The sequence below is a fragment of the Anabrus simplex genome, chromosome 6 (genome assembly GCF_040414725.1).
Source record: "Anabrus simplex isolate iqAnaSimp1 chromosome 6, ASM4041472v1, whole genome shotgun sequence".
In the NCBI taxonomy this organism is placed as follows: Eukaryota; Metazoa; Arthropoda; class Insecta; order Orthoptera; family Tettigoniidae; genus Anabrus; species Anabrus simplex.
This window is the reverse complement of record NC_090270.1, coordinates 165,452,222-165,468,759: the sequence shown is the minus strand read 5'-3', so window position 1 is coordinate 165,468,759 and position 16,538 is coordinate 165,452,222. Positions and strand designations below refer to the sequence as shown.

The window sequence follows — 16,538 nt, the reverse complement described above, 5'->3', positions numbered from 1 at the left end:
TTCTATCTCCAATCAATCAATCAAGAATTTGCATGTAGGTCGGTTGCCCAGGTGTCAGATTCCCTATCATGATTTGTTCTTGGTGATTTCTGACAAAATAGTAGTGAAGAAATGATGTAATTTCAATAGTCCACCTTGGTCAATACACAAATGTTGATTAACCCGGGAGTGGTGGCGCAGGATCTTTTGTGACTTGGCACAAATTTATACGTTAGATTGCACTTATTTTTAAACTTAGAGACCTTGGGTGCCTCGTACATCTCCCCACATTCCTTGTCTTTTGTCTGAGATCAGTGGCAGTGTAGTGAAGGGTGTTGATTCTTAGAAAGAGGGATTACTGTCAAGCGGTGTAATAAAGTGACTCGTTAGACCCTGCGCCACCAGTCCCATTCGTCGTAAGTACAACAGGAACAGTGTTGAGTATACCGAGTTAGTTACTTGTGTAACCTTGTTAGGAATTCATTCAGTCAATCCCTTATTGCAGAAATCAGTTATGAATTTTCTGAGGCAAGGGTGTTATCTCTTTTACTGTCTGTGGAAGAGGAACATTTTTTTAGTGAGAGTGTGGATGAATTAGAAGTAGTAGACTCTAGCAGTGATATGGGATAGAGCACTAATGAAGAAGTAGTAAATATTAGTGATGATTATTTACCTTTTTCAACGGTTTTCAGCTGTAACCGAAAAGGATGGTGTTACAAAATGGACAAAAGTTCCTCCTCCTATAAACTCATGTACTTGAACCCAAACCATTGCACTCATTAACCAGGAGTGATGCACATAGCAAGAATTGCATCATCGCCTGAAGAAGCTTGAAGCATTTTTTCATGTTCCAACTCAATGTAAACAGTACGACCCTGGAAACTGAAAGAGTCACAGAAAATTATATATGCAAACAAATTACTTATTGTGATATGGATTGTCATGAAGAGAATAATTATTTCCAGTAGTGTTATTATATTGAGAGGACCCCTCCCCACCACACAGGGATATACTGCAGGAATAGCATTATGTAGTTAGCATAATCGGGGCCTGTCAGCTGAATTCAGTAAGATAAGATGTTTAATAAAGGATATTTCTGTGAATGACAAGGTTGCTTTTATTATATTAATATGATGTGAAGCTAATTAGTATTTTATATATACATTTTAATTTGATAACATATCATGCTATTGAGTTAATAAACCTAATTCATCAATACATGATACATAAAAGTTAGTCATTTTGTTATTCGAGCAAGTTCAATCATAGTGGTCAGAAAGTACTCCATGCCGCCTCTCACATTGCATCAATGAGTGCCTCCTGTCCAGGGTTAAAACCACAAGATGCATCTTTTGGCCCTATTGGGCCTTCTTCAGTCTCGAAAAAGTATACAAACTTTATAGAAGTGCTTTGGAAGAAAACATCACACTGTGAATCATAAGAATGAATTGATCTTGAAGGCTTTCAGCTTGTCATAATATAAAAAACTCAAACATAACTGAAAATCATAAAGAAGAAAATGTTGCCTTTTCTTAAATATTTTCAAAGAAGTTAGAAATGTATGAAATATTTCCCTTGATAAGTTATTCCAATCCTTTACTCCTTGTCCTGTAAATGAATATTTGTCCCAATTTGTGCTCTTGAATTCTAACTTTATCTTCATATTATGATTTTCTTTCTTGTTAAAGCTCCACTCAAGCTTATTCATCTACTAATGTCATTCCATGCCATCTCTCCACTAACAGCTCAGAACATATAACTTATTACAAATTATAAACTTTATTTTTGGGTCTGTATTGCCAGAGTATTACTTGAAAATAATATAACAGATACCTAGGTTCCATCTATTCAATACAACTTATAATCTTATTGATTACATACACTTTATTTTCTATATAATGAAAACCTGGGACATATTTCATCTTATATTTGAGACATCTCCAGCCGTACAAAAATCGTTAAGATTAAAATGCAACAAGACTGGCTGTTGTGAATGTTCCTATTATATATTTATCTTTTTGTTTGTACAGTTTTTCTTCATCTGATAGAGAAATATCCTTCTTATTTATTAATACCTTTAAAAACAAAACAATGTTAACCATATATATACATACATTGTAATCTAAAACACTTAAGAAACACAGTTAGTTCTTCTGTTAGAAACAAGATTAGAGTTTATGTAAAATTGGGCAGTATTTACTGATCATACAAACTGTTGTTTTTTGCTGTAGCCTTATTTCAAACTGTACTGAAGAGGGGTCTCCTCAAGGTGTATTGTAAAACAACACAGACTTTTAAAAATCCCATAGATATACTGTATCCAGATTTGTTTATAAGTCTGTAAGAAGAAGAATTTAGAACTTCAAGTAGTTGGCATGTTAAATTTGAGAAAGAAAAAAAAAATCTAGACTCACCCCTCTCTTCCTCCCCACAGCTGACTACCTTAAGTGACTTGCCCAGTCTTGTTGGCCGCTGCTGTTCGTCTCATATTATATCTGTGTTTCTCGTTGCGTGGCGGAACCTGACTAGTGTGAGGTGAAGGAGAGGGAACAGGGGGAGAAGTGGAAGAAATGTAGCTATGAAAGGGACACTAGGGAGGGAAGATTTGTTTATTGGCTCTAGACTTACTTTATTACTTCCTACTAAATCTAAAACATGAGGTATTTGATCATTTAGGGATGAGGAAAATGAAATTCTAGGTTTAAGACTTATCTGTAAAGATAATAGGCAGCTTGATGTTTTTTTTGTGTACAGACCTGGCAAGCCTGGTACTGACGCCGATGAAGAATTATTTGATGTGTGGGGAACGACACAGAAAGAAACATCATAACTTGTGATCTCAAGTTAATAAATGTTAAACTGGGAAGGGAATGAAAATGACACAAAGCATGTGGTGAATAAGTTATTATGGGAAGGACATCTGAATCAGAAAGTGATGGAACCAAATAGAGGGAAAAATATTCTAATGTGGTGCTGATAAAATCATATAAGCTCTATAGAAAAATTGTTGTGATAGATGGTATAAGAGATTATGAAGCTGTTTTTGTCAAAGCTAAAAATAAATGTGATAGAAAGGAATGTTTTAAAAGTAGGACGTAGGTAATACCAGGTGGTTAATAGGAGAGATATGGGGGAATTTTTAAAAAAACAATTATGATCAATGCAAAATGGTAAATAAAAATGTAAACATCCTTTGGGATGAATTTAACCCATTAGTGCATAGCGTCTGAAAAATCGGACGTCGTAAGAAATAAAATTGTGTGATATTTATGCATGGTTTTAAGCCTATGATACTTTCTTGTGCTTCAGGAAGGCTGTAGCTAACAAGAACCAAGAAGAAATAATTCTTTATCCTTATCATTCATTGTTGAATCTCACTTATTACGAGCATGGCAGGAAGATAGTACAGAGTTCTGTGCAACAGTCAAGATTTTTATTTATGAATTAACAAATATTTCCAATAATTGTAAACTTTGGTATGGATCATATTTTTGACACTCATATGAATCTACCAACACACAAAGATGTCATTTATGTCTTATTATTGATGTGACAGAGGCTTGTAAATATAGCTGTCCTGAAAATCGGATATTATGCACAGGGGGTCCTACTATCTCAGTTTGATGGTGAGTGAAATACCGGAAGTTTCGGAGGAAGAACTGACGTTTGGAGAGGAGTAGCACATCAAACCTGCTGATGACGGGTGTGAAACGGTTGATGATAATGACAGATGAGTATGAGGGTAACTTAAATTACGTTGGTAGAAATCTACTTCTGAGTAAATATGAAGGGCAAATTGCTTCAAAGAAAATATGAAAAAGTGAAGGCTAGGTCCAGTGGTAGTTAAAATGTTACTGAAAGTGTACAGATAGAACTGAAAATCCAGAAAACCATGCAAAAGGAAGCTGTCGTACGAAAACAAAGAGAGTCATACGGAACATTAGGCCAGTACCCAAGTTTCCGATATCCCTGATAGAAACTTCAAAAGCATTAGTAGGTCAAATTGTAACACAAAAGAAGCAACCCCGTAGTGGACAAGATCACAATCTACATCTCAATTAGTAACTGACTGTTTTCCTGTCTCCCTCCCCCGAAAGATGAATTGTGAAATTCCGCTGGATTTCTTTCTCTGTCAGTGGTTATAGGATACCTTTCCACCTTTCCAAGAGTATACAGCAATATAAAACGAAAGTCTAAAAGAATTTGGACTTGGAGGATGTGTGGTCCTACCTCTCATTGATGCAGGTGGAAATGAATCAAACAGGGGGCATACAATATTCTTTGACAGCTACTTTATATTTCTGAAATTGGTAAGACATCTGGCTTCAAAGGGAATAAGTGGAACAGGAACATTTCAAGAAAACCAGACAGAGAAGTGTCCCCTTCAAAGAAAGGCAGACAGGAAAAAGAAGAAGGGGTTCATACGGGTGCAGGAGTTTTGGTGGTGCGTTGCTGGTGTACTGGAATGACAATAGTGTTGTCACTGCTGGTAAGAACTACAAACTGATGGAGATAAGTAATGCATCAAGGTGGTCCAGCGTAAAAAATATACAAAACATCTGTACTGCAGTGAAAGCTGTTCAAGTCCTATAGTAGCATCTGAAGAGTGGATCTGCTTGACCAGTTTGGACTTCACCTGAAATGCTTCTGTGGATATCACGATCAGTAAATACATAACTGTAAATAGTGTTTACATTATTGTGATAAGTCTTCAGTGGAAATTGAAGATCTACTTTACAATGTAAATTGGATAAGGTAATCCAACTCTCTAATACTACCTAAAAACCAAACCCCATGATGCAACAGCCCCTAAGGGCCACGGCCTACCAAGCGACCACTGCCCAGCCCAAAGGCCTGCAGATTACGAGGTGTCATGTGGTCGGCAAGACCAATCCTCTCGGCCGTTATTCTGGGCTTTCTAGACTGAGGCCGCTACCTCACTGTCAGATGGCTCCTCAGTTGTAATCACATAGGCTGAGAGGACCTCGAACCAGCCCTCAGATGCAGGTAAAAATCCCTGACCTGGCCGGGAATCGAACTTGGGGCCTATGGGTAAGAGGCAGGCATGCCGCCTCTACACCGCGCATGCTACCCCTACACCGTGGGGCTGACCTAACACTACCTAGCTTGCAACATTATTGTACAATACAATGCTGAGTAACTAGTGTTGTTGTACTGACCGAGTGCATAACGTCAGATATATCAGACGGCCTGTGTAAATAAAACTATCACTTGTATGAACTTTCTGATTGTTGGAACGTGTTTCTGCAGTTATTAAGAGTAGAAATGTGTAAATAAACTTAAATAAATCACAAAAAATTAACTTTATGCACTAATGGGTTAAAGCAATTGTTGAGGAGTATGAAAACGGATATGTACCTTTAAAAGTGGTAAGGACCCATTATATTATAACAGGGAAATAATGATATTATGAAGAAAGTGCAGATTGGAAAGAAATAGGGTTAGGAATGGTTGCAGAAGTAAGGAGAGATTTGAAGGAGCATCCTGAAAAATTGAATTTAGCAACAACAACAACAGCAAAATCATCTATGGATTGGACAAAAGACAGGCTCCAGGAAGGACATTCCAGGAATCATTAATGAACAAGAGAAGTGTATATGTGAGGAGTTCTAGAATGCAAAATTATTCAGTCAGCAGTATATAAAGGTAGTTGGAAATTAAGATAATGTCCAGGTAGAGAACATGACTAATACTGGCCAATTACTGAAATTTACCTATGCTAATAAAGTCATTTACAAAAAGGTACAACAGTTGAAAGCTAGAAAGGCAACTGGGATTGTAAATTTCTTTGGGATATGTTAAATGCAATGGGTTTGAATATAGTGCCATATCTGAAATAATTGATTACTGTTTGCAAGAATGATTTTTGATTGAGACCATTTGAAACGTTCGGCTGCTTTATATTCTTCTCCACTAGCTTTATTATTGTTACATTGTGAATTTTCTTTAATTTCTTCAGCAGTGGGTGGGATATCTTCTTCCAGATTTTCAGTTGTTCGAGAGAATGCCAACTTATGGTCGAGTTCAGGCCAGTTTAAAAGTTGATCAAAGTGCTTCGCAAGTATTTCACAATTCTCAGTATTGCTTAGGCCAAGTCTAGCATTTTCATCTTTGAAGCATATGCCAGGCGCTTGGTACCCCTTTAATTGACTCTTAAAAATCTGGTAGAAGTTTCAAGAGTTATTTTGAACAAAGCTGTCTTGCAGGTCAATAAGTTGTGTTATTTCAAAAGATTTTCTAACTCCCCTTATTATTCTAACAATGTCTTTCCTTTGCTGTTTGAATTGGTCCTAGTGCTCAGTGTTTCCAGAGGATTTCCACTTGTTTTTTTTTTCTCTCTCTTGTAACGCATCTTCATATATTTGATTTCACGAAGGTTTCTTTTTAAGTTTGACTAGCCCAAATGTTTTCTAGGCTGCATTGGATATTTTTTCAGATAAACCTTGCCACTTCCCATGATGAGATACTTTTATTTCTTTCTGAAATGTTTCCAATGTTACTTGTGTAATTTGAAGTCTGTTTGTGTTATACCGAGCTCGATAGCTGCAGTCGCTTAAGTGCGGCCAGTATCCAGTATTCGGGAGATAGTACGTTCGAACCCCACTGTCAGCAGCCCTGAAGATGGTTTTCCGTGGTTTCCCATTTTCACACCAGGCAAATGCTGGGGCTGTACCTTAATTAAGGCCACGGCCGCTTCCCTCCCACTCCCGGCCCTTCCCTGTCCCATCGTCGCCATAAGACCTGTCTGTGTCGGTGCGACGTAAAGCAACTAGCAAAAAAAAAAAAAATGTTTGTGTTATATTTGTTTACTCTTTCCCCTCGTTTGTGATTTCTGTTGGGTAAGAATTTTAGTTTGATTTTAGACAAGTAGTCATCAGAATCATATTCTCTGCTTCTTATTACCTTGACATTCATAATTTCTTTCACGTTTCTTATGGATATAGCTACATGATCCAGTTGAACTTTGCGTAGTAATGGATTTGGAGGAATCTATGTTTTAGCTTTTCTTGGCAATTTGTTGAAGAAAGTTGACATTAACTTCAGTTGAAAGTTTTCACAATTAGTAATTAATCTCATTCCATTGATATTTGTTCTTTGGTGTACAGCATATTCTTCCACTATTGGTCTATGAATTCTCTCTGTTCCTACTTGGGCTTTGAAATCTCCGAGTAATATCACCAGATTTGATTTTGGAATATTAGATAATTCATCATCCAAGAGTGTCCAGAATTCCTCTACTTTATTTATGTTCTTTTTTGTTGTCTTCATTTTTTGGTGCATGACAGTTAATAAAAGCATATTTTTTTTTATTTTTGCAGTTCATTGTTAAAAGAGATATCCTTTCTAAGTGGGATTTGAATTCAGTTACATTGTCTAATAATCCTTTATGCCCAAGAGTGGCATTCCTTTCATAACTTTAATCGCAGGTTTACCTTTAAAGATTCGATAATGTTTTGTTTCTGTCACATTCTCACCCAGAAATCTCATCTCTTGTACTGCTCAAATTTGAATTTCATTTCTCTCTACAAGTAGTTCTAATTCCTTCAACAAAAAATTTACATTCAAAGTGCCTGCAAAAAACTTCTGTTTAAACTTAAGTCTGGACGGATTCCTAGGATGCTCCAACTCATCCTTATTGCAAAGGTTGGGACTCCTCTGAACCCTAGCTCCCGATGCATTGCATAACATAATGGTGGATTTCTCTTCCGAGCTGCCACCTGAGGTAGTGCTTTCTTTCAACGACTTTTCCATTCTGCAATTGAAATTGTGTGTTTCATGGGTAGGAATAACATTCCAAAGTAAGATCAGATTGTTAGTCTGAAATGATTTTTTTTCGTGGTTGACTTCACTAGGTTCTTCCGCCCTCTCAGCTGTTGAGAAATAAGATTCTTCTTCCGCCTTTGAGACTGTTGACCATTTTTCTCTTGACCTCAGTTAATCTGTGGGTGCTTATTTGGCATTCCCTTATTCACACCTGTTCTGCATATCTACAAGAACTTCCCCTATCAGCCACATGGAATGTGCCATCTCGGGGTTGAGGTCCCCCACCCCATTGTCTTATACAGGGTACATTTAGCCCCTACTCTATTCAGAGCCAAACCCCCACACAACCTAACCAGGCACGGTATTATTATTATTATTATTATTATTATTATTATTATTATTATTATTATTATTATTATTATTATTATTATTATTATTATTATTATTATTATTATTATTATTATTATTATTATACAGAAGAAATCAAACGTTGTATAATATGGTATTAATGCTTTGAAAATATGCAAATATGTATCTCGGTTTGATAGTTGGTAATATGTTTGCTATGACAAGTGTGTACTGTTGTTTAATATTACTGATAATTGTGTCAGGTATTTTAATGTGTTAATGTTTTTCTTATTCTGTCCGACTCATTGGCTGAATGGTCAGCATTGAGGCCTTTGGTTCAGAGGGTCCCGGGTTCGATTCCGGCCAGGTTGGGGATTTTAATCGCCTCTGATTAATTCTTCTGGCCCGGGGACTGGGTGTTTGGGTTCGTCCCAACACTTTCCTCTTGATATTCATACAACGCATTACACTACCAAACATCACAAACACACAATAGTGATTACATCCCTCCATATAGAGTTGGCTTCAGAAAGGGCACCCGGCTGTAAAACAGGGCCAAATCCACTCGTGCGACACAGCTCGCACCCGCAACCCTACAGGTGTGGGAAAAGTGGTAGAAGAAGAAGAAGAATGTTTTTCTTATTCCCTTCAGCAATAATAATATAACTGTACTGGACACCATGAGTGCCTTGTGTATACTTCACATAGAAAGATGAGTGTCAGCCTACAGAAGGCCAAACCTAGCAGCTGCTTAGTTAAGGGGATCTGAATCATAGTGGTATCTCATTCCAGCCAAGCCAATAACTAAAGAACATTTACTGTATTACTATACCACTTCTTTGTCTCATTTTACTACAACCTCACTAGGACCATGGATAGCTCCATTATGGCTTGGATGTTTCTCAACAACTTCTTCAGCCTCTCCTTCCTTCTCTCTCATATTTCCTCTGAGTTTTTTTTTGTGTACTTTTCCCCTGTCACTCCCTACAGGTGCTTTTCTATCCTGTCAGGACTTTCAAGTCTCAAGTTTTATTTTGGCCCAAATTAGTAATATATTGCATATTTATGGTTTCGTACATATTTGTAAATCTGTATATCAGTAAACCGTATTAAAATTTTTGTCCAAAAGTTAACAGTTAATAATTTAGTAAACAAAGGAATAATGTTCATAATGCCCCTATTAATTTCGCTCTCAAAGAGGATGTAGTGCACCACTGACTTTGTACATTAGTTTCTGCTGTACCAAGTTATTTTATGGCTCTCTCCCTTTTTGAACCAAGATCTTCTAGCTAATAATCTAGCTAATAATTCATTCCTTTTGCAGACATCCACCAACTTTTCACTGCCTCATTTTAACTTCCTTAACCCTCTGTTCCAAGCAGGTTATCATCTTTGCCTTTCTTTGCCAATGTGTGCATCCAAATCTCCTATCACTCTCTTGTTCTTTCTTCCCAACTGCTTCTGGATTTCAAGTTTTTTTTTTTTTTTTGTGGTGTGGAGCCTGCTTGTCAGGCATAAACTTGAACTACCGGGCGAGTTGGCCGTGCACGAAGAGGCACGCGGCTGTGAGCTTGCATCCAGGAGATAGTAAGTTCAAATCCCACTATCGGCAGCCCTGATAATGGTTTTCCGTGGTTTCCCATTTTCACACCAGGCAAATGCTGGGGCTGTACCTTAATTAAGGCCACGGCCGCTTCCTTCCAACTCCTAAGCCTTTCCTATCCCATCGTCGCCATAAGACCTATCTGTGTCGGTGCGACGTTAAGCCCCTAGCAAAAAAATAAAAAATAAAAATAAACTTGAACTATCTCAAAGTTCTTTCCCATTAGTGCTATTTTAACATTCATTATTCTGTCACTTACAAGCTTTACATCCTTCTTTAAATAAATTTTTACCACTATTCCTAATCTATTCCTCCTTCGTTTGTATTACGAATCCAATATAATTTATAACCTTTTGTTGGTTCTCTCCTACATTCCTCTTTCCATCTTGACTCTGACAGTCTGAGCATATCCACTTTCCTTCTTTCTGCCACACCTGTTATCTCTTCCACCTTTCCAACCAGAGTTTATATATTTATAATTCCAGTCTGCAGTCTTGAAACACATTTTTGAAGTTGGTCTGTCCAGGTGCCATTTCTTCTAACATTCCCTATATTAAATTCAGGCTCAAAGGAGTCATCATTTGTTCCAAACGTATGAGGAAATTGGTCATTGTTTATGTCTTTATATTCTATCTGAGGCTCTATTTCCTTTTGAAAGTTTTTTACCTCTTCCATTTACTTGCTAGGCCAATCATAGTCTTGGATTTTCCCACCAGGGTGAACTACCATAGCCTTTAATATTCCCTTACTTCATCTACAGGGCAGCAGGTGCATTTTATACTGACTGCCAGGCACTGAATAAGGCTGCTCCTCTAAAATACAGGTGACTTTTGCAACAACTTCACTGAAGTAGAGACAGTACTTGATGATAGTTCTTTGGCTTCATGTGCCATTGAGACACTAAGTCTTCTTCCACCATCCAAACCATTGACCATCTTCTGTAACCCTGGAAAGGGGCCCTCACAAGGCACGCCAGCTGGACTAAGGTTTTTTTAAGAGAAGTATTACTCATCTATCACTCAATCATTGTCCTGGCTTGTATATATAAAAAGGGCATCTGTCCAGCGTACTGAATGACCCACAAGGCACCAGAAGAAACCGGCACAAACACAAATGCATGAAATACCTAAATGTACATTCTCTATGGAGATCTAATGACACAATATTTCAAAAAAGTGCCATACACATGGTGATGCAAAAATATTTAGTGAATCTTTCAAAATACTAGTTCAAAACTTACTCTATAATATTGTTTTGTTACACAGATAATTTATTTCTTTGCTATGATAGTTATAGACCACCATTTAATTTATATGTCTCTTTCTCTAATTCCAGACTGGGTACCTCCTCTTCCACCAAGGTATGTGTTTTATGCAAAATGTATTTTTAACTGAAGATATATACCAGTATTCCAGCAACTTGCTATCTCAAGACTAGTATGAGCAATTGACTGGTCAGAAAAAATAAATTTTTCCATTTCTTTATAAATCAGGAACATAGAATACTTGACTTCTCAAGAAATAGGTTATGCTCTATTTTCTGCATCCACAATGGAATATTTTCCATGAACTTGCTAGTAAATGACTACCGGTAACCATTAACTGTGGATGTGCAGTCTGTTGTAACCATAGCAGACAAATGAAACAATACTTTTCCTGACATATCCCTTTTAGGTTGCTCGTTTATATCGGTAATAACTTCCTAGCTTAAGCAGTTCAAAATATGGCCACAATAATAAGCAGTCACTTTCTCTAGTGGTCTGAATGGCTGCATGTCCACGGCTTGTAGCTGAAGGCAGGAAGGTAGAAATCATTGAAAAGTATCCAATACTATAGTACCTATATTCGACAGTCTTGATATGTTGACTAAGAACCCACAATAATATTAAATTATTGTATAGACACAAATGCAACAAAAGATGAATACCTATTCAATATTCAGTTTGGAATGTTAAAAGACTTGTTTACCGAGCTCGATAGCTGCAGTCGCTTAAGTGCGGCCAGTATCCAGTATTCGGGAGATAGTAGGTTCGAACCCCACTGTCGGCAGCCCTGAAAATGGTTTTCCGTGGTTTCCCATTTTCACACCAGGCAAATGCTGGGGCTGTACCTCAATTAAGGCCATGGCTGCTTCCTTCCCACTCCTAGCCCTTTCCTGTCCCATCGTCGCCATAAGACCTATCTGTGTCGGTGCGACGTAAAGCTTCTAGCAAAAAAAAAAAAAAAAGAGACTGGTTTCTTTCAAAACTTGCAATTTGATCATATCTGTTTGCTGTGATTAATATTTACAAGCATAACCGGGAAGGACAGAGATTTTATTTCTCTCTTAACTGCTTAATTTTATCAAGTCAAAAGATATTCATTGATGGGAAGTGAAGAGAAGCTATTTTTGTGTAAATTGGCCCTATGGTTTGTCAAAAATTAGCTGGTGTCGTACAGTACCACATGTCCCTTATGACATCAAATTTTTGCAAAGTTTGGTAATACATTTAAGTTGCATAATTATTGAATGTGACCGTATGATGTCTTTTATTTTGGTGAAAAATAACCGAAAATGTATTTGCAGAAAAATATACACACATACAATTTTAAAAAGTATATTATGTATACTGTTATTTAGAACTATTCAAAAATTGGGCTGCATTTAGTTTGCTGTTACAAGGAAACAAGTGGAAGTTTGTTTCTACATATTACACAGGCCTGTTCTGTTGAGTCAGCTTCAACAGCTGACCTATTTTTCTGTTTGTGGGAGTGTAGAGGACTAGTATAACACAGCACTTAATGCTGGGGCTGTACCTTAATTAAGGCCACGGCCGCTTCCTTCCAACTCCTAGGCCTTTCCTATCCCATCGTCGCCATAAGACCTATCTGTGTCGGTGCGACGTAAAGCCCCTAGCAAAAAAAAAAACACAGCACTTATTATTTATTTTATGCTACAGTATTCTTTTACACTCTAATACCACTATCATTGATTATGCATTCGTAACAACAAACAATCTCCAAAGATATCATAACCCTCACTCCATTACTTCTCTCCAGGGAGTGCATAATGTCAAGGAGTACATAACTCATTTGGTCCCCACATCACTCCCCCTTCAGAACTCCAAATATCAAGAAGGGAAATGGACATTGCTACCGGGTGAGTTGGCCATGTGGTTAGGGTCGTGCAGCTGTGAGCTTGCATCCAGGAGATAGTGGGTTCGAACCCCACTGTCAGCAGCCCTAAAAATGGTTTTCTGTGGTTTCCCATTTTCACACCAAGCAAATGCTGGAGCTGTACCTTAATTAAGGCCACGGGTGCTTCCTTCCCATTCCTACGCCTTTCCTATCCCATCATCGCCATAAGTCCTATCTGTGTCGGTGCAACGTAAAGCAAGTTGAAAGAAAAATGGACTTTGCTCCCAAAATGAGTAGTCTTTTGTTGTTGGTTGTCCTCCGTTGGTTTAACATGGGAGTTCATCTGAGGATTTGGTACTTCCAGATGATGATGTCCACTTCCGTTATTAAGTAGGCAGGCTTCAGGTAATCAGGTGAAATGTTGACATTCTTATCCTTGATGTTCACGGTAGTGTATTTTGATGACCTTTGGAACACTGGATATGGGCCATCATACGGTTTCTCCAGTGATGACTTTCACAAATGCATGACTAGAATGCTGTAGATCTTTATGAATAAATGGAGTGAGTTTGTTGTCATGCTCATGCTTGATGAGCTTCAAGTTGTTAATGTTGTGGCGTAACTGGATGAGAAATGATGGCAGATCTGGGTCCCGCTTAGTGTGATGTTCCACGAAGAAATGTCCTGGCGACCTGATAGGTGTTCCATGAATCATTTTGGCTGCTAAAGACTGAGAATCTTCTTGCAATGTGCAACGCATTCCTAGCAGGATGGTTGGTAGAGCTTCAGTCCATTTTATGGTGGTGTGAGCTCAGATTGCTGCTTTCAGTGATTGATGGAATCTTTTGACTTTCCAGTTGCTCTGGGGATGGTAAGTGGTGGTTCATGCAAGTTTACATCCACAAATCTTCATCAGTGATAGAAAAAACGCCAACTGAAATTGTTTTCCGTGATACGTCATTACCTGCGTAGGTGTTCCAAATCTAGTGATCCAATTTTCATAAAAAGCTTTTGCACAGGGTCCATTTTGTAAATTCGTCTATGCAAGTAAGGCAGTATGAAAAACCACTGGATTGTGGCAGAGGTCCAATTAAGTCAGTGTGGACAGTCTTGAACTGCTCATCATCCAGAGTATAAGACCCAATTGAAGATTTTGTATGCCTTACTTCTTTAGAAGGCTAGACAACTCCTTGTCCACAGTGCAACATCCTTCTTCATTTTCTTCCGTACAAACTTTGAAGAGGTCAGTTTTACAGTTGCTCTTTTTCTGGATGTGACAATCTGTGATAGTGTTGGAATATAGGCAGTCTGTACATTTCTGGAATATATGGATGAATGTTAGCTATCAAAATATCACACTATAATGCACTTCCTGCTGGGGTTGTGAAAGTTCTGAATTTTAGTGAAGTATGAGGAACTGAACATTAAAAAATTGAGCTAATCGTCCTTCGACAGGGTTGTAGCAATTTCATTATAATCTATAGGTGAAAGTTCCTCTGTTCATGAGAGATGATCTGTGTCTAGGTTCATTTTTCCTGAAATGTGATGTAAATCAGTTGTGAATTGAGAGATAGACTGTAGATGTCTTTATTGCCGTGGTGATGCTTTCTCATTATTTTTCTGGAAGGTGAAAATTAATGGCTTATAGTCTGTGTACACTGTTGACTACATCACTAATCCTGGTAATAATAGCTTAGGGACATTCCAAGTGACTATGCTGCAACAAGTTCCACTTCATAGATAATAAATTTCATATTGTTCCTTATTGAAGAGCAATGTAATGTAAAACAAAAGCTCATCAACATGAATCCTGGCCTACCCACAGCCAGAGCACTTCCAAAACTCCATAAAGCTAGCATCGCCATTAGACCGGTGGTTAATTACAGACCCACTCCTTTATATAATACATCACAGTTCATTCAGAGATTCTTAAAAAGAAATTACCATTTTCTAGCCAACAATAGTTGACAAAATCAACCTTTTTAAAATTAAACCTAACCACTCCATTCATTTATTCAATACTGTTATCATGTATCCCAGCATCCCTGTATCTGAAGTTTGTTTCATAATACAACAAAATCTGACAAAATACAGTAAATGAAGTAAACTTGAAATTCTTGAATTTCTATTTTAAAATTTGTTTTCAATAACAATTATTTTAGTTTTAACAACACCATATACCACCAAAATGGTCAAGTGATGGAGTCACCGGCCTCAGGAATCTTAGCCGAAATCTACCTTGATAATTTAGAAGATACCAGAATTTTTAACTATATTATTTTCAACAACATTCAATTTTGGGCCAGATACATAGATGATACTGTAGTTATAGTGGATGAGAACTTAGTTGATGCTACCACCACCCTTTCAAACTTAAATACACTTGATCCATATATCACACTCATTCTAGACTCAGAAACTGAACATAAAATCAATTTTTTAGACTTACTGTTAGGCACGTAAATGAGCGAATGATGTGGGTAGATTAGGCAGTTGGAGGAATTAGGACAAGAATTGTCTCAGTGTATTCATCATGTGAGGGTGCAAATGAGGATGAAATTGACAAGTTTTATGAAGCATTGAGTGACGTCATAGTCAGGGTCAACAGCAAGGATAGGATAGTGCTAATGGGCGATTTCAAATGCAAGAGTTGGAAATAGAACTAAAGGATACAAGGGTTGATTGGTAAATGTGGGAAAGATAAGGAAGCTAATAGGAATGGGAAACATCTGCTGGTCTTCTGTGCTAGTATAGGTTTAGCAGTTTTATGAATACATTCTTCAAGCATATGGCTATTCACCGCTACACATGGGAGGGTAGGGGTACCAGATCCATAATAGACTATATCTTAACCAACAGACTTTGAATTTAGGAAATCTGTTAGGAATCTATGGGTTTTTTGATGAAATAGACGACTGTCTGATCTGTAGTGAACTAAGTGTCTCTAGGCCTAGGACAGAGAAAGTGAAATCTGTCTACAAACGAATAAGGGTAGAAAATCTCCAGGATGAGGAAATTAGACAGAAGTACATAGATATAATTATTGAGAAGATCCGAACAATGGACAGTCAGCAGGTTCAGGATATAGAAAGAGAGAAGGTGGCATATAGGGATGCTGTAGTAGCCACAGCAAGGGAATACCTAGGAATAACAGAGTGTAAGTTTGGGAAAAAGCAAACATCTTGATGGAAGGCTAGGATATATAAGACCAAGGTCAGGAACCACCCTTGTAATGCGATTGCTGTCTGGGAGACTGATTACCTCGGATTGAGTAGGGGTATTTCCATCGCCTTGACAAAGAGAACTGCAATGTATTTGAAACGTTGGCAAACTGTACGTGATGTACAAAAAACAACAACACAGTTCAACCCGAAAAATAAACCAAGTAATCTGGGTGGAATGATGTACATTTGTAAATGTAAAAATAAGGCTTATCAGAAATGGCTCCTAACAAGGGCTGATTCAGATAAGGAATTGTACGTAGATGAAAGAAACAGAGTGAAACAAATAGTTGTTGAATCCGAAAAGAAGTCGTGGGAAGATATTGGTAATAACCTAGAACGGCTAGGTCATGCAGTAAGGAAACCTTTCTGGACACTAATAAATAATCTTAGGAAGGGAGAGAAAAAGAAAATGAACAGTGTTTTGGGTAATTCAGGTGAACTCATAATAGATCCCAGGGAAACACTGGAGAGGTGGAGGGAATA

General features: G+C 37.7%; 1 protein-coding gene across 1 annotated transcript in view; it reads left to right on the top strand.

Annotated features, from left to right (window-relative positions):
* LOC136875915 (fibrous sheath CABYR-binding protein) overlaps positions 1-16,538 on the top strand; it is a 381,453-nt gene that overhangs the window by 149,871 nt on the left and 215,044 nt on the right. Inside the window, exon 11 of the mRNA XM_068228254.1 lies at positions 11,051-11,075. Coding sequence (XP_068084355.1) covers positions 11,051-11,075 — 25 coding nt within the window. The remainder of the gene's footprint in view (positions 1-11,050; positions 11,076-16,538) is intronic.